General features: G+C 42.8%; 1 protein-coding gene across 2 annotated transcripts in view; it reads left to right on the forward strand.

Annotated features, from left to right (window-relative positions):
• SNX29 (sorting nexin 29) overlaps positions 1 to 23,893 on the forward strand; it is a 564,444-nt gene that overhangs the window by 353,366 nt on the left and 187,185 nt on the right. For both annotated transcript variants that reach the window (XR_006783480.1, XM_045819397.1), the window contains exon 16: positions 2,866 to 2,982. Coding sequence is in view for 1 of the 2 variants with exons in the window: in XM_045819397.1 (XP_045675353.1) it covers positions 2,866 to 2,982 (117 nt within the window). In the remaining variant the exon portion in view is untranslated. The remainder of the gene's footprint in view (positions 1 to 2,865; positions 2,983 to 23,893) is intronic.

The following is a 23,893-nucleotide window of genomic DNA, read 5'->3' on the forward strand; positions in this document are numbered from 1 at the left end:
CTTTTAATTCCCATTTTGTAGGTGAACAGCCTTGAGCTTATAGAGGTTAAATGACTTATACCAGTGCACGTTGTCCATAAGTGATCAAGCACAGGCTTGTCTTACACCAGAGTCTGAGCCCTTAACCAACTCTCTCAACTGCCTCCCTGTCAACCTCTGTGCCTTTGCACCTGGACTTTCCTCCACTGGGCACACCTTTCTCCTCTTTGCCTCCTGGGTGACCTATAGCTCAGCAGGTTTACAGAACATGGAGGATGGAGTGAAAGTTAGTAAGGCACTGGAAGGGAGTGGGTAGGAGATAGGGTTAGAGAGGCTGGTGCCAGATTTTAAAGGTGTTTGTATTCTATCCTTAGGACAGTGGGAAGCATTGAAGGTTTTAAACAGCAGGTGACAATATCCGATGTTGTTTTAGAAAGATCACTCTGCCTGCTTGGCAAAGAATGGTTTGGCAGCACGTGTTTTCTCTCTGCCCTATTTCCTGCTGTAGCAGTTGAAAATAAGAAATGAAGGTTAGATTGGACCTGTAAGTGCCCTCAGAACCTAATAGAAATTCCAGCTGGCAGTGGTTGTGTAGCCTGCTGTTATTTTTATGATAATGGAAACTATTTGTGATCTCAGATTCCTCTTCTGAGGCTCACTCTAAGTTTTGAATTCATTTCTACTTATTCCAGAGTTTGGAAAGAGTTATTTGAGGAACATTAAGCTCAGTATGGTTTGGGTAAGATGAAAGCTGTTTATGTCAGTGGCTGTACGGAGGGAAATCTAGTACAAAAATTCAGAATTTCAGAGCTAAGCTTAATAGCAATGAACATTGCGATTTTAATGGCTGCTGGAAATTATTTCATCACATTTTGTCTCCTTGGTACCGTCAGATTCCCCCCCCCCCCCCCCATTCCCTAGTGAAAGAAAGTTTTGTCTGATGTGGTCAAGTCACTTTTCTGGCTACAAAAGAGAAGTAGCCAGAAAAGGGTTTTGACAGCTCCTGATACACACTTCTTGAAGCTGGGATATTCTGATGTTTTATACATCTATGGAAAATTGTTTTACATTCTGTCTCCCACTGCAAAACAAAATAAAAACAAAAACAAAGCAAAAACCTGCTTTGCTTTGGAAGTGAGAATGACATTTATTTAAAACTTGAATTTTGTGGGGACATATTAGCAGGTATTCAGCAGGAATATTGCCAGTTGTGTACTTCCTGCTAACTGTGGGGTAACTGGGTTCTCAGCGACGAGGAAGTTTATGGAGGGTGTATGTGATTACCGTGAGGAGAATCTGCACAGGCATTATAAGTGATATTGTATTTATTTGTGAAAGGCCAAAGGAAGATCATAAGCTTTTTTTTTAATACAATAGGAGTAAGGCAACTGGAGAATATTAATTTTAGGTCTGTACAATGAAAAACCTGTTTAAAGCTCAGTGTTCTCCCTTTGTTAATTGCATGGTTCTTGCAGCGTCTTTTGTGCCATTTCCACTTTGCATTTCACACTGGTTTGAAAGAGACTGCCATTTGCAGGGTGGGTCTTCCCAGGAAAAGGTAATGGAAGCTTCAGGATTGTAATTGGGAGCCTGATAAATTTCACATTGGTTGCACTGTGGCTTCCTTTAGTTCCATATGAAGAGTTTTCCTTCTTTTAAAGAGTCTAAATGGATATCCTGGCTGATAAATGAAAGAGTGCACTTTATTAGGAAACTAAAAACTAAGGGAAAATAGAAAGAATAGACATTGATGAATATTAATATTCTGCTACATTTACTTTTTTGCCTTTTACCTTTTACATAACAACATATCTAAAAATAAAAAGGAGGGCTCCCCTTTATTCCTCCCGAGGCATCAAGACTCAGGTTAATGGTCCTTTTTTTCTAAAGCCTCTCCCAATATCCCTTCTTAGTTCTGATGTCTTACATGTTACGTAAAGTACTTATTGCAAATGGTCTGATATTTATGCATTATATAGGGCATCATAAGTGCCTTGACCATATAAGATATCTTTGTGCTTTTGGTAAGTTACAGATAGAAAGATCTGTTGTTCATTCTACATCATAGATTACCTTATAGCTACTACCATTTTTATTTATTTGGGGTCAGCCAGGGATATTGCATGAATGTAGAAAACTTTGAGAGCTCACAGTGGGGCCTAGCGGGTTACATCTGGGCACAGTGGAGAGGTAGGATTGTGGCAGGTAGCCCAGTGGTCAACGGCTAGGGTTCCAGGGTCAGTCCTTCATTAGCTTCATGACCTCAACCCAGTGCCTTAAACTACAGCATGTTTCTCTTCCTGTAAGGTGGGAAGAATATTACCTGCCTCACAGAGCTGGTGGAATGAAGACACGATGCCTGCACAGGAAGTGTTTCCTGGCATAGACTAAGCAGTGACTAAGGGGTGGTTGTGCTGCTGCACCTGTGTCTGTCACCGTCACTGTCATCATCTCAACAGGCTCTGGTTCTGTTTTCTTGGTTTTCAGAGCCAAGGCCCTGATGAACAGAAATGGTCAGTTATTCTGCTGGTGCCACTAGCAGGGAAATTCTTGACAGACGTAACTCAGATTAGAAAGCAAAGTGTTACTAGAAAAGTATTCATTAATTAAGAATAAAAGCGTAAGGTACAAAAATGACCTGATACAGTCATGTTCTGATCATAAACTGTGGGCTGTTGATTCCATAGTGTTAAAGTTAACCAAGTAGAAAAATGTATTCAACTTATGGGTGGATTTGCGTAGCTCGTAGGTAAGCCGTGTTATGTCTCCAGCCCAGACAACCTCCTGATGACTTGCTGATATGATAAGTGGGCCCAGAGCAGGTGGGGAAGTCCTGGGGGAGGGTCTTCCCCCTGAGCCTCACTGTTCTGTGCTTGTGTGTTCCAGGTGGCAGAGATGCATGGTGAGCTGATTGAGTTCAACGAGCGCCTGCACAGGGCCCTGGTGGCCAAGGAAGCCCTCGTGTCCCAGATGAGGCAGGAGCTCATCGACCTCCGGGGGCCGGTGAGTGTTCAGGAACATCTCGGTCTTGCCATGGTGCCCAGTCTCTGTCTGTCCACCCAGCACTTCTGTCCACAGCCCCACAGTTTAGTTTGTTGGTTGTTAGCAATGTCAAGGATATGGAAAAGACCAGAGTCTAAAAGAGTGAGCATTCATGTACCTACCATTAACCTTAAAGACATTTGCCTTATTTTTAGGTAGGAGGGATAGAATAAATAAAATAAATGCTACAAATTCTATTGACACTGCCTCTGCAACATTTCATACCCCTGCCCTCAGTATCAATAGCCTTCTCCATATTTTTATACTTTACTACATAGATAAATTCTCACGAGCAATAAACAATATTGGTTTTGTGTAACTTTTACTTACATGGTGTTACTTTTACATATCTCTTTGCTCCTTGTTTTTGTTTGTTTGTTTTTAATTCAATACTAGGTTTGAAGACTATCCTGTATGGAGCTAGCATAGAGATTTTAAACTCTGGGACCCTTGATAGTTTAAGCTGTATAATTATTTGGGGAGGGGGACTGTTCTATGCATGTAGGATGTTTAAGCAGCATTCCTGACCTCTGCCCACCAGAGGCCAGTAGGACCCATGCTGTCCTGGCAACCAGAGATGTCTCCAGACACTGCCCAATGTCCCTTGGGGGCAAAGTCACCCCTGGTGGAGAACTCCTGATCTGGTTCATTCACTTTCTTGACTTTAGTTCTCTGCCGAATGAAACACCACATATCTTTAATCCAGTCACATGTCCACTGATGTTAGATTGTTGCTAACGTTCTGCTGTTACAACCATGATGCTGAGAGCATCTTGCCCTTCTGAACACATTTATAATGGGTTCTTTTTCATTTAAAACAAATATGAAATGACCAGAGGTAGGCAGATTAGTATAATGCATCTTGTGTATCCATTGTTAAGTTGAATTATCATTAATCCTGATTAATATTTTTGAAGTTACCCATACCTACTTCCCCTTCTGCATTATTTTGAATCAAATACTGAGTGTTAGTTTATCTACAGATATCTCAGTGTGTATATGTGTCGGGGGGTATTAAAAATAAGAAAATATAAGTATGATATCATTGTCATTCCTCCATTACCTATAATTCCTTTGTTGCATCAAATATCAGTGTTCAAATTTACTGTCTCATAATTTTTTATAGTTTTTTGAATCACGAGGTCCAAGTGTTAAATTGGTCATGTCTCTTAATGTTTTTTTTATTGTTTTAAATGGTAGTAAAATATACATAACATAAAATTCACCATTTTAGCGATTTTTAAGTGTACAGTTTTGTGGCATTGGGTGCATTCATGGTGTTGTGTCACCATCACCACCATCCATCATCTCCTGAACTTGGAGTTTCATCTTCCCCAGCTGAAACCGTATACTCATTCCTCCCTCCAGTAACTCCTCATTCCTCTCTCCCTCCATTCCTCTCTCCCCCCAGTCCTGGAAATCATTCTCCTTGCTGTCTCTATGAATTTAAATACTCTCTTATATTTCTCTTCATTCTGTAGAGCCCTCTTTCATCTCTCTCTTTATAATTTATTTATTGGACCCTGGGTCATTTTACCACCTGATTGCATCTCTAATCAGTGCTATTTGACATGTTGCTCGGGTTAACTGTATTTCCTTACATTGGCTTTTGAATCTAGGAACTTAGATTCAGGTTTAATTTTGCTAAAAACATAATTCTTATTGGAGTGATGTTTTCTTTCAGGAAATGCACAGTATTTACTTGTCTGTCTCTTTTTTTATCTTAGTAGCCATTTATTATCTCTTCCTATATCTGTTCATCACACAAATGTTTCCTTCAAGTAAATGCCTTAGTGTGAAATTCCTGAGTTGTAGGGTACTGTGTCTTAAACTGCACCAAGTTTTGCCATATTGTAAAGCAAAAATTCCTATCTGTGATCCCTCTATCAGTGGGCAAGTCTTCCTTTCAACACATTTATTTTCCTACTAAGACATTTGAGTGTGAGGTGGCTTTAACTTTTATTTCTCTGTTGACAGATAAGGTGGATCATCTTTTCTTTTCTTTTTTTAAATTTTATTTATTTTTAGGGAGAGGGGAGGGAGGGAGACAGAGAGAGACAGAAACATTGATGTTAGAGAGAAATATCAATTGGCTGCCTCCTGTACACCTCCAACTGGGGACCTGGCCCAGACCCCAGGCATGTGCCCTAGACTGGGAATCAAACTGAGACCCTTCACGGGCCAATATTCAGCCCACTGAGCTACACCAGCCAGGGCTGGACTGTCTTTTCACTTGCTTATTGCCCATTTGGATTTCCACCTCTCTGAGTTGTTTCTCATGGTCTTTTGCCCATTTTCTTTCTATTGGATTCTGGTTTTTTTTTTTTCCTTACTGATTTGTAGCAGTTTATATATATAAAATGTTCTTTATTTATACTTGTTGTAAATATTCCCTCCCAGCCTCCCAGGCTGTGGTTTAATCATTTAATTTTAATAATTTCAAACATATGTAAAAGCAGAAAGAATCATTTAATGAATCCCCATCACTGAACTTTAATAATAATCAACTGACAGTCCTTCTTGCTTCATTCATACTGAATGCAGTCATTTCCCAATATTTGGATGCCTATTCAAGCCTGGATATTTTATTCATAAATATTTTAATATTTATCACTGAAAGATACTTATAGTACTATTATCATATCTAAAAAATGAATGTTAATTCCTTTATTATGAAACATCTAATCAGTGTTCAATTTTCTCCAATTCTCTTAAATTTTTTTTCAATTTGCTCTAGTCAGAATCCTAATAAAGTGCATATACCACACTGGGTGATAGGTCTCTTCAGTCTGTTGTCATCTGCATATTCCCCCCTATATTTCTGTTTTCTCTTCTCTTGCCTTCTTGCTGTTCCTATTGTAGGAACTTGGCCCTTTGAACTGTAGGTTTTCCTAGTTCGGATTTTGTTGATTGCAACCCTATGGTGATGCTCCCCGTATTTCTCTGTTCCTTGCCTTCTTTTGGATTGGTCACAAGCTCTGCAAGTGCAGTGAGTTTCATGTTTGGTTTTCTGCTGACAGAGGATGTGGTGTGTGCCTCCACCAGGAGGTGCAGGAGCGCTGGTTCCCGTTGGACCCTGTTTGTTTACGTGAGGCCAGCATGTTGAATGTTGCTTCCTGTGCTCGAGGCCCTACAGCAAGTCCCTGATTAAGTTTGTTTTCTAACCCCTCATAATTCAAGACTTTGTATAAGCCTTTGTAAAGGGATTTCTTTAATTAGGGAGATGCAGGTTTCCTAAGAAGGAAACACATTTAATAAAAACCTATTGTACTCTAGGACCCCTTTGTGGGAGGTGATTTTATCTCTGTTTTTTAGGTTGGCTGAGGCTCTCAGAGGCCCCACATCTTTCACTGAGTATGTTCACTGGATTCAAACTCAGGTTTAATCACAAAGTCTATTCCCTTTCTTCACATTTCGCCAACCCTAGGAAATTGGGAGGAGCACTTATGAGGGGCTTTCTTGTGTTACCCACTGACCTTCTGAGCAAGGTCCTGAGCCCCTCTGCAGTGGCCTTCCCAGTTTGCCCCACATTAAAGCCTTGGACAGTGTCTAACGTGGCTCCTCCTTTCACTGCAGCTGAGAAAGCACAGTGAGGCTGTGGGGATGGAGAAGTCCCGGTGCTGACCTCAGTTTCCCAGTGTGAGTGGGGTGGGCTGTGGGCAGGCAAGCCTCTCCTGCCTCCCTACTCAGTTCCAATGTCCTGACACTCTCCAAGGCCCACCTTACCGAAGAGGGACCTGATGGCAGGTAAGAACCAAGGAGTGGTCCCATTCGATAGGATAGGTCCAGTTTAGACTCTGTGGGAGGCTTGTGTATCCTTTATGCTGAAAGAAAGAAGATGGATGAGTACTTTCACTGTAGATGCATTTCCAGAGAGCAACTTCAGTGCACTATTCTTCTTGTGAACCATAAAAACAATAAGCCAGCTAATACAAATCAGCACTTCTAATTTTAATAGCTAACATTGTTTACCAACCGTAGCAGTAATTGCTGTTATGATCCCATTTTGCAGAAGAGGAAACTCAGAAATGGAGTAACTCAGCCAACATCACACAGTGGGAACTGGCAGATCTGGATCTGTCTGCCTTGAAAGACTGGATTTTTCTTTAAACAGATGAAACTTAGAAAATTTTGGACTCTTGACAAAACTCATTACACCCATGCTAAACAGTCAAGTAGTATAAAAGGGAATTCGGTGAAAAATAAATCTCCCCCATCCCTGTTCCCTAGTTTTCCTACCCCGAGGTAATACCAATGACTAGTCTTGGATTGTCTTTCCAGACACCCCCACATTTTAGTATCTAGTAGTCTACTATATTCACTGTCCTAGGAAATTGGGAGGAGCACTTATATCCATTCTGTATGTTCTGTATATCCGCCCCCACCCCACTGCCGTGCTAACGAATACCTTAGAGATCTTTTTATTTTTCTTTACATGTAGATCTTTGCCATTCTTTTTAAGAACTGTATTGTATTCCCTTGAACTGACAATATCATGATTTATTTAACCAGGCTCCTGTTGATAGATAGTGAATTGTTTCCCATTTTTATTTTTACAACAATGTTGGCATAACATTCTTGTGAAATCCTACATTTAGATGAGAGTGTCTGGCAGCAGGTGTTGCTCAGCTCGGTGGGTGAAGCCCCAGAGATCTTGTCTTGCAAGACCCCTGGGCACCGGGGAATACCACCACCTTCTTCCATCCTCCATCTGTTGCAGGAAAACTTTTCCTGCGAGTCAGCATCCATCAGCAATTCATGATTTATCAAGTTACATCAATGTATCAGGTACATATTAGGTCATCACCTTCATTCTCTTACTTAATGTTGAAGACAAGCCTATGAATCAAGGGGGATGATTATCTTCTTATAAATATGGTAGCTGAGATGTAGAAGGGTATAGATATGTCTTGCCAGGCATCTCATAATGCTCCACCACAGTGCTAGGCTCCCAACACATTGGTTTTCTTCTGCTCTAGGCCCTTTCTTCCTCCCTCTTTGGGGCCTCTGCCCCTGCTGTTCCCTCTCCCTGCAACAGTACTCTGGGCACAGGTAGCTCACTCCTTAGTATCAACTCATCACTTCCCTCCTGATGTCCTGCCAAAGTCAGATTTTTCATAATGAATATGATGCTTATATGTATCTCTCCCTTCTCTTAATGTAATTTGGCATCTCTCAGTGATTGGTGTCTGTCTCCCCTGCACCATGAGGGCAACTTTCATGTCTCGTTCTGCTACCCTTGAGTCCTAGTGATCCACGAGGTAGGTGCTCAGTAAAGGTGGGTTGTCTCACTGAGTGAATGAGCGAGTGAGTGAATGAATAGATATCACAGGTAGTATGTGATGGAGTCCAGATTTTTCCTGGGCCCCTATGACATGCAAGCCCACCTTCTCTCCTCCATGCCACACTCACTTTTGCTTCAAGTCTGCATGCCCTTCAGGATGTCTGTTCTCACAAAGTCAGCTCTGATCCTCATGGGATTCTCTCCTGGGGCAGGTTACGATAGCCAAAGTGGGGAGAGAGTAAAGCTGTCATTAAGGGCCTGAAGGCTGTTGGGAAAAGCTAGCCATTTCTGCAGTGGCCCCAATGGGACACCTTGACCTTATCGTTACTGCTTCAAGCCCACCCTACTGCTCTAGAGTCAGACAGCTGGGACAAAAGGAAGGAGGAAATTTCAAGTTCAGTTGCAGATCTGGAGCCTTATCTCCCTTTTAATTGTGAGAGGCATTTGTCCTGGGAATCTCAGCCTCTCCTTTCATTTCCTCTTGGCCTGACTCTCTGCCGACCCTGGATGAGACTCCCTCCCAGACCAACAGTGTTTGAATGCCTGAAGGGTATGGAATCCCTAGTTTCCTCTTCTATGAAATGGGAAGTCACATGGCAGCAGCCTCATTGGACAGCTAGTTAAGACACTGCCAGTAAAACAGCTCAGTGGTGGGCAAGTGGTAGGAGCCCCACCCTGTTTTTATCTCTGAATCCCCAGTGTGCAGCACTGTGCCCTGCACACAGTAGGTACTCGCTGAATGTTGGTCAAATGAGAACTTAATTTAACTTATTTTCATAGAGCAGAAAATGACTGCATGGACAAAATAACACTTTTTTTAAAAGATAGGCATAGCCCTGGCTGGGTGGTTCAGTAGTTTGGAGCATCATCCCATACACCAAAAGGTTGTGGGTTTGATTCCCAGTCAGGACATATATGGGAGGCAACCAGTTGATGTCCCCCCCTCCCCCCCACCCTGCCCCACCACTCCCACCCCACTCCCACCCCACCCCCAGCTCTCTAAAAATCAATAAACATATCCTTGGGTGAGTATTAAAAAAAATTAAAAGATGGGCACAGGGACACAGTTTCTTCTTAGTGGTACCTTTTTCTAATATTATAGACTTTTAAGCCAAGTCAGTTGTTTTAAGAAGGAGTTTGGGAGTGAGGGTTGACTTTTTTCCTTTTTCTTTTTTTGAATGTGGTTTTTAGGACTCTATCCTTATTATTTTCCCCCATCTGGTATAATATGTGAGTGCTGGAGCATTTTGTTTTTGTTTTTTACCTTTTAGCTAGATTTGATTACAGCCCTGAAAATTCTCTGGGAGAAGAGTTCCTGTTTTGAATAATAAATGGAGCCAGGGAAATCAAATCTGTAACATGTGAGATGTAGAGGTCAATTAAATCCACAGCACAGGGAAAGTGGAGAGTGAAACAACTCATTAAATGCAGGTTTGTTCCCATAGGGGAAGGAAACTTGGTCTCACTTTATGTAATTGAATTTGGATTCCTCTTTTCTCTGGTTGGTCTCTGTTCCTGAGTACCATTTAAGTGGCTCACCTCTACTTAAGCAGAAGAGATGGCCCAGTGTGGTCTGACTTGAGGTCTGTATAATCACTACCCTGACTCAAAGCATCAACCTGTTGGTTTATTCCTCTAGTCACTGCTCTCACCTGTCCCCTCCCTGGTCTGTTTGGTGAGGGAGCCACCTTTTGTTAGTCATTTACTGTGTGCTTGATGTTGGTCTCACTCTCAGAACAGCTCTGTATAATTTATTTATTAGATCTCATGTTCAGTTGAGCAAACTGAGGTGCAGATTGATGTCATGATTTGCTCCAAGGCATGCAGCTTCCTGGTAGCACCAGAATGCAGATCCAGGACTATCTCATTCTTTAACATGATGCTGCTTATGCTTTCCCTTCTTTCTTTCTTTCTTTCTTTCTTTCTTTCTTTCTTTCTTTCTTTCTTTCTTTCTTTCTTTCTCTTTCTTTCTTTCTTTCTTTCTTTCTTTCTTTCTTTCTTTCTTTCTTTCATTCATTTCAGGGAAAATAGAGTGTCATTTTCTCTAGGCACAACACTTTGGGTGGTTTTAAAGATTGAGATCCCTGATGGAACAAAATTGAACAATGTTAGATTAAAGGGTTTTCTGTAGGTTTCTTTGCTGTAGCACTTCCCTCCAGAGTACCTCATGGCTCTCCAAAGGAAGTAGATACAGCATGCATTATATGCATTATTTCCCACAATTATTTCCCCAAGGAGCATCTTTTCTAAGATGCTTTACAAGGAATGCATTTGGGAGACATAGGGCCAAGTTGCATATTGTGTAGTTACCCATGCACTGGCTGGCAATGGCTGGCAAGAAGGCCATGGAAGCCTAGTTTATTTCATGAGCCTTCCTGGGTATGGGATCCGATGGGCCTGGAGGAGAGGAGGTGACATTGTGTGGGGCACAGTGAGCCTGCCCACAGTCTACTGGAGGTGAGTGACAGGCTGGCATTCAGTCCAGCTGGCCTCCAACTCACTCCCCAGTTGGCCTGGGTCTCAGTCAGGTTACAGCACTGGATCCCCAGCATCTTGGGCCTGTTTCACATTGCCTTTCAAAGACCCGGTTGTTTTGGTTTTCTCTTGTATTCTCTGTTTTCTCTATTTTGCTCTGTTTCTCTTTTTTACTTGCCTCTGTGTGCTCCTCTCTTTTTATTCCTCTCCTGCTATCTACCTCTCTCTCCCTGCTTCTCTTGGTTTCTCACTCTGTCTTTTCCTTTTTGGTCTGCCCCTGTCCGACCTTACCTTGGTCTCTGTCTCTCACTTCCTGTGTGTGTTGGTCTCTGTCTGCCTGTCTATTTCTCCCCCATGCCTGAATCTCTTTCTCTGTGTCTGTGTCACTCTGTCTGTTCCCTTACCACTGTCTCTTATTTCCATAAACATTTTACATCATTCTGTGATGTACTGATAATTGCTGTTCATTGCAGTTGTCTTGGAAAAACCACAAATCCTTCTGGCTTCTTTTTCATTGTCTAAGACCTCTGTGTTTTACGTAAAGTCCCTGTGATGTGGCTTCCGATAGAATCCACTTCCATGAAAGCCTTTGCAGATTCTCTCCTCCCAAACCCTTGGCTGACCCCTTATCTGTGTTTCTGTAGCACTTCGTGCTCCAGTATTTGTCACTCTGTATAATCATTTTATGCTGAATTTTCTTTTTTTCACCTGTGGACTGAGACGGGGACTGTGTGTTCATTTCCTTCTTCTCAGCGGCTGGCACAGAGAGTCACCCATGGAGCATATGATGTATAAATCTGACCATGCACCTGTGGTATCTATGGTAACACTCTGTTAGCCACAGTGCTGGATTATCCAGAAAGGGGCCTTCCTGGATCCTGCTGGGTAACAGAGACTTGCTGTAAGCTGTTTGGTGTTTCCATAGGTCACCTTCCCACCACTGTTGAAATAACTGAGCTGGTGGGAGAGAAAGACAAGCAATTTAAAATTCAGGAGTGAGATAGGTGGAAAAACTCGCCCCAGTTTTGTAATAAGGTTCACTTTGAAATAAAATGCTTCCTGGGACTTTCTCGGCATCTTTAAAACCTTTAGAGAAAGTGATCTCATCTGAAAGCTGATGCTATTTAAGTAAGGAGGCTTAATAAGAGATATATTTTTCAGCTGGGTGGCACTTGCTGAATATCTAATGATCAAGTATCAAATTGTCTGTGGTCCCACAGCAGCTCTAAACATCACATTCCAGATTATAAGTGGCTTTTTAAATCAGCACTTGGACATTGTGTTTTAATCGTCTACTGTCTTGAAGGAGATTATTTTAAAAGTGCCATTTAAGAGAGGCTACTAAAAACATGTCTCACATAGAGGCTTAACTCAGAAATATTAGTTTTTGACACACAATCATTTGGAAAGATGCTTGCAAAGTGCACTTTAAACTTAGTGCCAGTGAATAAAAGCTGCTCTTTAGGCCCACCCACAGTTTCCTACCCCACGTGATCACATGCTTCTTGAAGTTAAAGCAGATGCTTCCTAGACCCCAGAGGGCTCCCAAGTCACTGGTCTGGCTTTCTACATGTGCTCATGTTAAACTCTTGTCCATCACCCAGCATAGTTGGGTTCCACCGGGGAGCTCTGGGGGCTACAGTGTAGGGTCAAGTGGGCAGAACCTGGCTCCGTAAGGCTTCCGGGTGTGGAACTTTGAAAACACAGTTCCATTATGATGAGAATTTTGTGTCTATTGGCAAATGCAGCATGTGCTAGCTGCCTCAAAGCCAATCTCATTGCTTCAAATAGGAATCATTGGCAAGGTACGGAATCATCAAGATTTATATACTTTCTGCTCCATGACAACCAGCTGTGGGTTGAGGGAGGCATTTTCTGCACCTGCTCAGCCTGCCTGTTGGTCACTTGGGTTTTTTGTGATGTCTTATAAAAGTATGGGGGCAAAGACAGAATATGTTTGGTCTGACTTGTGTGTCTGTGGTTTGACTTCTTGTGACTTGGCTTGGAGACTGAGGTCGAAAAAAAATAATCCTGAGACCTTTCCTGTCACAAACTCTGAAGAAGTGTAAGCAAGGCCTGCTCTTATTTGTTTAATAAGTTAGCTTTGATCTCTCTCTTTGCCTTCTATGAAAGATATTCCCAGACTCCACCCCCTCCTCTCCCAAGGTCCCCCAAGTTGCAACCTCAAGACCCTGCATTGCCTGGCTCCTGACTGCTGTATATTTTATTGGCATGTAAGTTTCTCAACAGAAAGTTATTAGCATGGAAAAGTGGTTCCTGTGACTAGGGGGACCACATGGTGCTCCTGTACAGGCTGCTCTGGGACAGGCTGCCCTGTCCATCCCTTGTGGTCAAACTGTAGTGCTGTCCTTGACCCCGTCTTCTTCTTTTTGTCATCCTCAACACGTAGGCTCTCCCAGCCTCTTCATTCTGTCTCCACCCTGCCTTGTAAATCTTACTGACCAAGACTATCCATCTAAATCCTAATTTAATGTAATTCTATTTCTTCTAAATTAGAACACAGTAGTTCTAAGAATACATAATAACCACATGATTATACTCATAAAAACCCTCTGATTAGGTATCTATACTTATTACTTAATATTTATTATTGATAATCATTTCTCCATAAGGGTTCCCTTCTGATTAGTCTTTCCTTCTCCACCAATTGCATGTGACTTTCTACTTTTTTTTTTTTTAGATTTCTTCCTATTTTTTATAATTTTTTTTAAAGGCCCATCTCTGTTTCCTTCTCTCCTGGCCCATCATTAACTTAGTGTTGAGTTTAGTTTAGTGACATTTGGACATCAAAGGGATCTTACAATTTGTTCTGGAAGCTGTCTGCATCTCCTTGACGTGATTTATATATCTTCCAGGAGAAATAAATGCTTCTTCTCCTGTATTTTCATAGAGGTTAAGCCCCTGGCCAGCTTGTTTGTGGAATCCAGAGCCCATTGTGTATAGATTGTGCTACTGTCTCTTTCAGGAGACCAGCTGGTTATGAAATTGGATTGGAACAGATACATCTGGATAAAGAGATCCCTGATTACAGTGCAAAAAGCCAAACCATTGGTTCCCCTTTTTCTGTTATTTTAGAAATGACCTCTTCTTGAGGGATGGGTGCCACCCTGGAGTTGCCTATGAAGTGTCTAAGTCTTCTTGTCCCTGGGGCCTACAGAGCTGCTCTGGTTTTAAGGATCATGATTTTGCTGACCAGGATTCAAATGTGTTCTCCCAGATACTAAAAATCTAAGGGTCTTGTCCACACCCAAGTGGGTGGTTGTAGTTTGCTGCATGACTGATGTGGCCAACCAGGCATCTGAGATCTGACTTGGCCAGGGCTTTTGAAAAAGTCAGGGAAACCTCAGGCTCCCTTAGATTTTTACTTATTTTCTGGACAAGTGACTTTCCCCCCTGCTGTTTGGGAGTGTCATCATCTTTACTGACATGAGTGTGTGTGTGCCTCCAATGGGAATTGTCTCCTGCCCCTGTTACTGCAAGGCTCACAGCTAGCTCCTGTTCCCAGTGCATCGATACAGTGTGGAAACATGTTAGCTTTGTTTTAAAGAGAATCTGACAGATGCTGAAATAGGACTTGGCTTCCACCTGCTTCCTCACCTCTCGCTATTGGCCCTTCGGCCACCGAGTTGAATGCCCTTTACCATACCCTTCTACTTGCAGTGTCTTGTTTCCCTACCTTTTGTCTTTAGAAAACATGCTTTAAATTTTTTCTAAATTATATAAATCACTGAAGAATATATTTTTGAAAGAAATAATGTGCAACTAAATAGAGTACAAAATATGTGTCCTTCTCCCAGAGATCTCTGTAATGGTTTGGTATATGTCCTCCTGGATATTTTTGAGGCATTTACATACAGAGAGGCATATAAATGACTCATATGTGGGATCCATATAAATGATCCTTATATGGTACTATTCATATTGTTGAGATTTGGCTCCCTCCATGTGTTGGCTTCTCCTTCCTTCCCACTCTCCCCCATCCTTGAAGGCCAGCTCATTCTCTAAGGAAGCCCTTACGGGCCCTGCCAATACTGACCTGTTTCAACTTCCTCTAAATTGCTCTAACCTTTTCCCCTCTGGACTACCCACTTTATCAACTTTTTAAATGCTGTTCTTTAGTTACTAATGAATTTGTTCAGTTGAACTATATCCAGTTAACTCTCTCCATTCCAAAGAAGTTTGTTGATCAATGGAGGGCACACACACATTAGCATGTGACTGCAATGGGATAAAGTGAGAGTCTGGCAGAATATTTTGAAACATATTTGTTGAATTAAAGAATGAACAAACAAAGAAGAAATAGAGTTATGTCAGTTACTGGGTATAATGGTGACACCATGTGGCTTAATTAACTGTGCTGGGACTGGTCATGGAAGGCTTCAAAGAGGAGATGTTTGACTTGGGTTTCCAAGGATGACTAGAAGTTGGCTGGAAGATGGGCCTGTTATGTTAGACAGAGGGAATGGTGTTATAATCAGCATCATTTGTTCATGGATAGTATCAGCCACTGGTTTTGTGGGTGTATCTTTTGGCTTCTCCCTCAGATAATGATGTCCTCAAGAGTGAGAGTGGCATTTACACTCCATCCTACCACCCTAGGTAACATTACTGAATGCCTTTTAGATACCAAATCCTTTCCCAAGTGTTCTGTAGGTAGCAGCAAGCCCATGATATAGGTGCTCCTGTCTCCAATTTAGAGATAAGGAAATAGGCACAGTAAGATACATAATGTCCCCAAGTCCTTGTGACTAGTAAGTGATGGTTTGATAGGGTATTACTTTTGCAGAGCCTTCATGTCCTCATCTTTATATAGAACTGGTGATGCTCACCAGAGTGAGTTGTATGAGGTTTGAATTAAATGAGAAAATGCCTCTGACCCAAAGTGGAAGGTCAAATACCACTTTATTATAACCCTCAATAAAATAGCACCCTGCTTTATTTTCCTTCATGGCACTTATCACTGCCTGGCATAGAGTTGTTCATTTGCTGTTTCCATCTCCATCCATTTCATATTTGGCTGTGTCCTCAGTGCCTGGTAGAGAGCATTAAATATTTGCTGAATGAATGAATGAATAAATGAATGAATATTGCTTTCCACTTTTCACCATAGCACTCTGACTATGGATGCCCAGAAAATAGTTAGTGAATTTGACTGAAACAAAATATTCTGTGTCAATTCCACATGCCAACAAGGGACCATGAATTTACTTGTCACAAGATGATCAGCATTGCTGTTTTCATTTTTTATTTGCTGTCATGTATAAGGAGCTATCATATGTCTCCCACCCTGATTTTCCTGATGTCTCAGTTTAAATGGTTTCCAATCTGGCTATGAAATTATCCATCAGTCACAGAAAGAATGTGGCTGTCAGAACAAACCAGAGCTTATTTGGAGAAGCTATTGGTAGAAGAGCAAGACCTGACTAGAGAAGACTTGCCCTCTGCCCCAGGCCCCCTCTGGAATATCACTTCTACCCCTGGACAGTAGTCTGATTCTTGCCCATCCCCTAAGGTCCAATAAGGATGACACCTCGTTTATTTACTCACTGGATGCAAAAGTAGCATCCTCTGTTGTCAGGTGCTGACAGCCTTGGACTGTCCCCTGGACCCTCACAGTCTGCAGCGTGTGGGGGGAAAACACCTACCCGAGCTGAACTTCGAGGATGAAATCCAGGTCCTGGCCACAGCCTGTACCTACAAGTATCTATTGCCCAGAATCTCTGTATTCTGAGAGATCACACCATGGATGGAGGATTTCCCAGGGAGATGGTTCTACCTTGTCTCTAGATCTGTGTAGCCTTGATGGGAGGAGGCATGCTTTCAGATGGTTCAAGAGTCAGGTGTAAATAACATGGAGTCTGCCAGCAAGAAGTTGTTTCCTTTGCAGTTTTGTTTCAGCTATGCTGGTGCAGGGCTAACATGTCTTTCCTGCTTCTTAGATGCCCTGACAAAGCGAGAATGGGCTCAGGAGCAGGGTGCTGGTCAGCCACGGTATGTAGATGCCTGGTTGCTGGGGTTCAGCCCAGGTCAGCTGAAGGAGAATCTCTGAAGTGGGACTGACGTCCCAGGTGCCTCGGGTGCTCTGACGCAGCCAGGTTGAGAACCACTGACTCTTAGAACACAATCAAGTCTGTTTTCACTGGATTCAGTTTGCTTTCTATATATAGCAAGTAAAAGTATTTTTCCATGTGCTAGAGTAATCTCCTTTTTTAAGTACATTTTATAACTAAAAAAGGTGAGGTGATTTAAGAAATAACATTAGTAAACAATAGTGTTAAGTGGTATATGAATGTGGCTAAATCGTGTTGGTGCCTTGGGATGGGCTGAAGTTTGGGAAATACTCCTATAGGCTTTATCCCAGCATCAAAGTTGGAGGCCCCATTATCCTGACTCCATAGAATCACTGGGAGTGATTTGGTGGTATGCCAATGATTTATTAAGAGATAGCACCAGAAACAAATACAGAACAAAACTCATTATTGTTTTTAGTTAGGGGTTGTACTTGTTATCTATATCACCATAACAAAATTGTCTCAAAACTTAGAGGCAGAAGCAACATTTTGGAATAACAACATTTATGACTTCACAGTTTCTGAAGGTCAGGAATCCAGATGCAGTGTCACTGGTCCTCTGTCAGGGGTCACTCACAGGCTGTAGTCGGCCGTCGACATCTCAGAGCCTCACTGGAGAAGGGCCCCGCTTTCATACTCACCCATGTGGTTGTTAGCAGGACTGTTTCTTGGGGGCTTAGACCAAGGGCCTTGGTTCTTCCCCGACTGCTGGCTGGAAGGCCACTCTCTGTTTCTTGCCACCCCAGTTCATCATGGCCTTTTGCTTCATCAGAGTGAGCAAGCCACGAAAGCCAGAGAGGGAAAGACTGGCAGGACTGAGGCCACAGTCGTTTACTGCTCACCCTTGGAAGTGGCATCTCTTTATTTCTGCTTCGATCTCTTCCTTAGAAGCAAGCTATTAGCACCCACCCACCCTCAGGGGAAGGGGGCTATTATTCTATATAATCCACTACAGGATGTGGATGCCAGGAGACAGGGCAACGGGATCTATTTGGAAGGCTGCTTACCACAGGACTGTGCTGAAGACACCCACTAATTCACATTTTGTCACCTTTGGAGCACCCATGGGAGAGAGTTCCTGCAGGTCTCAATGCCCAAGAAGCTGTGCTGCTTTTAAGCAACACTAGTTACCTGTGGACAAAGGGACTTAGAAAGAGGTTTCATTTCACTCTTTGGTCACAAGACATCTGAGTCAAAATTGCTAATTGCTGCTTCTCTTTAACTGATTGTATAGAAATAACCTATTGATTGGAAGAAAATGTGTGATATAGAAACTCTATTGCAGGGTATTTTGCACACTGACTCTCTCTGGTCTGTCTTTCAGTGATACTTCTATTTTATTTCCTTCATCTCTTTGCCTTTTCTTTTTGCATTGTTTTATTACAGGGAATTGTATATGGTCTCACATGCCTTGGAGTTTAGGGGACTTGGTATCTGTGAGTTTTACTCTGTCTCAGGGTGGACTGCAGGTTCCTGAGGCAGAGGCGACCAACACCTGTGTTCTCCTGGTGCCCGGGTTTCCAGCCAGAAAAGCCCCCGGTCAGCTGGCATGCAGGGAATTTACCGCTCCTCAGAGCTCCTGGAGCTCCTCAGAGTCCATAGCGAGGCCAAGGTTTCCTGTGTTCTCCAGCCCCCTCTGCCTCAGTAACAGCATGGTTCTGAACAAGGCGCCTCACTTCTTTGAGCCTCAATTTCCTGTCTAAAAGATGGGCTGGAGAATTTCACGATAGGCTGGGTTATGCTGTAGGAACCAACAAGTCCAACGTGTCATTACAGAAAACACAAAAGTTTCTGTCTCATTCATGTTACATGTCCTTCATGAGTTGGCTGGGCCGCTGCTCCATTTTGTCGTCATTCTGTCATCCAGACTGCGGTAGAGGGACAAGAGAGCCTGGACAGGCACATGCTCTCCCTCAAAGCCTCCTCCCACATACGGCACACACCACTTCTTTCTTATTTCATTGGCACAGCGAGTCCCATGGACAGATCTCCTCGCAGGTGGGTGGGGAAGTGGTGTTACCAGGCACCCAGAAAGACCGGAGTTATTTGTGGGTGACCCTGATAACTCCTACAGGTGACAGTCTACTCAGCTGTCAGGGTGGTTATGAGGATTCAATCAGATAATACATGCAAAACTCTTAGTGCCCGACACCTGGTTAACACTCACTGAACAGTGGTGCCGGTGGTGGTTACGGAGGTCGTGGTAACGGTTCAGGTTAGAGAAGTGAAGCTTACCCAGGGACCCACAGTTTACAAACCTTTGTCTCACTGATTTGTTTAGTCAGTCCCACGTATCTTATTGTTTCTCACTTTCCTGAGTTCCAGGTACTGTCCTTTGAACTGGGAATCAAAGACAAGAGCGATGTGGTCTGTGCCCTTAAATAGCCCGTGGTCTCCTTGGTGGCAGGGACTAAGGGATTCCCTCTGGGTACTTATTTTCAGGGCTCAGCCTTCCTAGGAAGACTTATAAAATACAATAAAATAAATGCTGAAGCCAGAAGGGATAATCATTTCTGTATCAGTCAGGATGTTTTCAGCAGTGGAAACAGAGAACCCAAGCCAAGCTAGTCTTAGGAAAGCAAGGAATTGTTGCATTGGGGAACTGAAAAGTTCAGAGCAAGGCTGCTCACCCTCTCAGTAATTGGGAAAGAACAAGACTGTCCAACATTGCCAGCAAATCCCCCAAGTTTACTCAGATTGAACCAGCTTAGTTCATTGACCAACCTTGAGCCAGTCACTGTGGCCACAGGGATAGGATATGCTGGTTGGCCTGAGTTGTGTGTGCTCACCCTTGGATCAAAGCATGGTACTCACTTCACACAGATCTGTAGTGAGACTGATTTCCCAGGAACGGAATGTGTGCCAGGTAGCAAACAGCCACAGTCCCCTCTTTATCCTGCCCCTCCCTTTTCTTGGGTGAGATGTGGCAGCTCAGAGCAGGGAAATGATTGTCCTGATGCCACTCAGTGTGTTAGAACAGAGCAGGGGCCAGGCTGTGGGTGGAGGATCGTGCCTCTTGCTGCTTTGACTCAGTTCTAAAGACAGCTCAAAAAGTGATCAGTTTCAAAGGGGTTTAGGGAAACATTGTACTTGGGGAGTTGCAATCATAAAATGGATGTTAAATTGCATCATGCCTGCCATTTTTAATTAGCAAAACCTCATTATTTAGTTGTTATTGATAAAAGACAGATTGAAAATCAGGCAGATTTCTCCCTGGTGAGGAAGCTTCTTGTGTCTAATTTCTGTAGGAAACAGGGTTTAGGTGATTGGCTTCCTACGTCATCAGTGCCAGTGAATGGGGCGCCCAGTGGTGATGAGGCCACTGTTTAGCTGGTTGTGGAAGCCACTGCTGGGTCGAGGGGTTGGCTGGCGCTGTTAACTTTGACGAGTGTTTCTGGAAGGTACTAACATTACTGCTAGTGTTCATTGTTGAATATCACAGAGCAAGTTGTCCAGGAGGCAGGTTCTGAAATGTACCTTTTTAGTGTCCGAGAACAGAGAGTTCAGCTCCAGGAATTCTTTCTCATTTTCTGCTATCAGAGCTGTAATCTTTTAGTCTTGGACAATGGAACTCCTAAGGCTAATCAAACTGCCTGGACTCTTCTGTGAAATTTATTTACCCGCCCACCTACCTGGCATTTCCTAGAGCTGACAGCATAGTAGATCAGGTTGGGAGAGTGAATTTACAAAATGATTTGTGTCTCTAGTCATTGTGTTCCTCCTGGAAGAACATGTCCTCGAGCCATCCCCTGTCCCCAGCCTTCTGAAATGATCTTCCCTACCAATGAATAACAAACACCATGACCCTACCTTACTCATTCCTTTGGAGGATACTGAGCACCTCCTCTGTGTCAGTCACTGGGATACAATAACCAGATGCTGTGTTTCATTCTTTCACTCAATCCATAATAAGCCTAGCAGCGGAGTTCTATTTCCCCACTTTATAACTGAGAAGAGTGAGGCTCAGAAAAGTCAGATGCCTTGGTTGGGAGTGCAAACTCAGAGTGCAAGCCTAGATCTTTGTAAGTGTGAAGCTGTGCTCTTTTGAGGTGGTGTTATAGCCCAGTGTGGACTCCGCACCACACACTGCCTGGTTCCGCTTCTAACTCTGCACTTACAACCTTATGGCCTTGGCACGAGTGAAATCAACTCTCTGAACCTCAGTTTCCCTGTCTGTAAAATGAGGACGATCATAGTATTGACCCATTAGGACGATGATCTACTTAAAGTGTAATATGGCCTGGCACCGGGCAAGAGCACAAGAAATGTAGCAAAACAATACACACTCTCCCAACAGTTCTAGAGACTAGAACTCTGAAATCAAGTAGTCAGTAGGGCTGTGCTCCCTCTGGGTGCTCTAGGCAAGGATGCTTCCTTATCTCTTCTAGCTTCTGGTGACTCCTGGCATTCCTTGGCTTGTGGCCACATCATTCCAGTCCCTGTTCTGTCTTCACATTTCTTTTTCCTTTTTTAAAAAAGATCTTGTATATTTATTTTTAGAGAGAGGGGAAGAGAGGGAGGAAGAGAAGGAGAGAAACATCAATGTGAGAAACATTGATTGGTTGCCTTACGTACCCTGTCCAGGGACCTAATCCACAACCCAGCTGTGTGCCTTGACCAGGAACCAAACCAGTGATGTTTGGTTTGTGGGACGACGTCCAATCAATAGAGCCACACTGGTCAGGGGCCATGTGCCTTTTTCTACCTGCATGTCCCTCCTTTCTATGTCTCTTATAAGAACTCTTTTCATTGGATTTAAGGCCAATTTGGATGATTTAGAATGATCTCATCTTGAGATCCTTAAGTACATCTGCAAAGATTGTTTTTTCAAATAGGTCACATTTACATGTTCTGGGGCTTAAGATGTGGACATATTACTTGGGGGCCTCTGTTTAATCCACTATCAGTGCTATTAAAAGAAAAAATGTTTAGAAGGCACAAGTAGTACATGAGTACATTCTCAATGGGAACATTCAGGTGCTAGGTTAAAATACCTTTGGCCATCACCCTCAATTCCATATCCCAGTCCAGAGATAACCACCCTGATGTGTTGGGTGCTTATCTTTCCAGACATTTCCGTTTGGATAAAAAGATACATGTCATGGATGATCACCTGGGCATTCTTAGGTGAGTTAAGGCACAGCCTGGTACCTAGTTAGCTTGCAGCCTTATAGGGACATAGAAAGTAAACTGATGACCTTCGTGCATGTTAGAGGTGCAAGTACTAGTAACCCTGGGGACCCGTCAGGAGCAGGTAAGAAAGCCCCTCCCCACACTGAGCGAGAGGCAGTAGAAGTCTGCCGCCAGAGGACCAACCACCATGAGGCTGTCACTTCCCTCCTCAGGACTCGGTTTCCTCAACTGTAGCAGAAGCCAGCTTGGAGTGGTTGAATGCTCTCATCTCATTATTATAGGCCTAAGTCTTTCAGTAGAGATTGGCTGAACATTATTAACAAGAATAACTTTATATTAGCAATTAAGCCTAGTAAAAGTGTAGAAGTTGTTGATTAGTACTTTTCTTAGAAGTGAACTTTAAAAGAATCTGTTGATAAAAGGCAATGGGTAGAGAGGTTGGCATATTCTGTCGTGTACATAGCCAAGATGGGTGTTTGTGTCTGTCTGTCTTCAGCAGCCTCCTGGCTTTTCCCTCTTGCCTGCCTCCCAATCTCTCTGCAGCCAGAGTGACTTATTTTGGAACGTGAGCTTGCCCAGTCTCTCCCATGCTTAATTCCCTCAGTGGCTCCCCTGGATCTGAACAGAGACCAGAGACAGGCTGATTTCCCTCCGGAGTCAGCCTCAGCTGCTGCTGCCTTTCCTCTAAGCCATTTTCCATATCTTCCTCACAAAGAGAGGCCTGTTACCCCAGTTCTGCTCGGCAGACTTTTCACACTGTAATCATATAATTAATAGTGTTGATAGGTTGTTTAAAGGCCATCTCTCCTGATGGATCAATTGCTCCGTGAGCCTCAGGGCTTTGTCTCTCCTGCCCACTGACACCACCCTGGTGCCCAGAGTGTCTGGCCCAGGCGAGGAACTTAGTATGAACTTGTGGAGTAAATACTTGAATAACTGGAGAGCCTGCGTGTTTGGGGAATGGAGCAGTGGTAAGGGCTGCAGGGCCTCAACTACTGGTCTGTTCTGTCTGACACCCTTGAACTCTGTCCATGAATAATGAGAGTGACTGCTGTTTACTAAGCAGCTGTCTTCCACCAGGCGCTGGTCAAGCATGGTTCTTGCAGGATTGTGTTGAAGCCTCACAACCACCCTGCTTGGGCCACTTCTGTTTCCCCTTTTTACAGGAGGACAGGGAGGCCCAGAGAAGTGTGCTGGCTTGTTCTAGGTCACACAGCCAAGCTCAGTCCCAGCCGGCCTAAGTCCCAATGCCATCCTTAAAAACAAACAAACAAAAAAATTAAAGTATTTACTTAGAATGGGAAAAGAAATCACAATACATTATCATTTTTAAAGAATTGATAATTACCACCAATATCTCAGAATCCAGAAAAATATAATAGTTTTATTAAATTCTAACAAAATTCTACACTATTTCTATTACATTTTAAAGCTGATAGTCTTAAATATAGAGGCTATACTCTGATTGCCTCTTTATAAGACAATGATATTATAATATTTTCTACACAGAAAATAGAAAAATAATTCAGTTGTTTTTCTATGTGGTTGATCAAAACATATTTTTCTACCATATATTTGAAAAATGTAAAATAGTTATATGAAAGATTTTCACAGCAAACACCTATATGCCTATCACCTAGATGCTAGCATTCATATTTGACTATATTTGTTTTACCCTCTCTCTCCCCCTCCCTTTATATATTCATCAATTCATTCCCCCCCAATTCATTTTAAATTAAGTTGCAAATATTAGTTTATATTTCTTCCAAAATTCTGAAGTGTGTTTTGTGGAGTTTAATATTTTTGTTTACATTTTTTTCTTTTGCACTAATATTTATACACAATGAAATGCACACACTTTAATTGTATGCTCACTGAGTTTTGACCA

Source organism: Phyllostomus hastatus, unplaced genomic scaffold (assembly GCF_019186645.2).
Source record: "Phyllostomus hastatus isolate PE091 unplaced genomic scaffold, TTU_PhHast_1.1 phas_scaffold_385, whole genome shotgun sequence".
Taxonomy (NCBI): domain Eukaryota; kingdom Metazoa; phylum Chordata; class Mammalia; order Chiroptera; family Phyllostomidae; genus Phyllostomus; species Phyllostomus hastatus.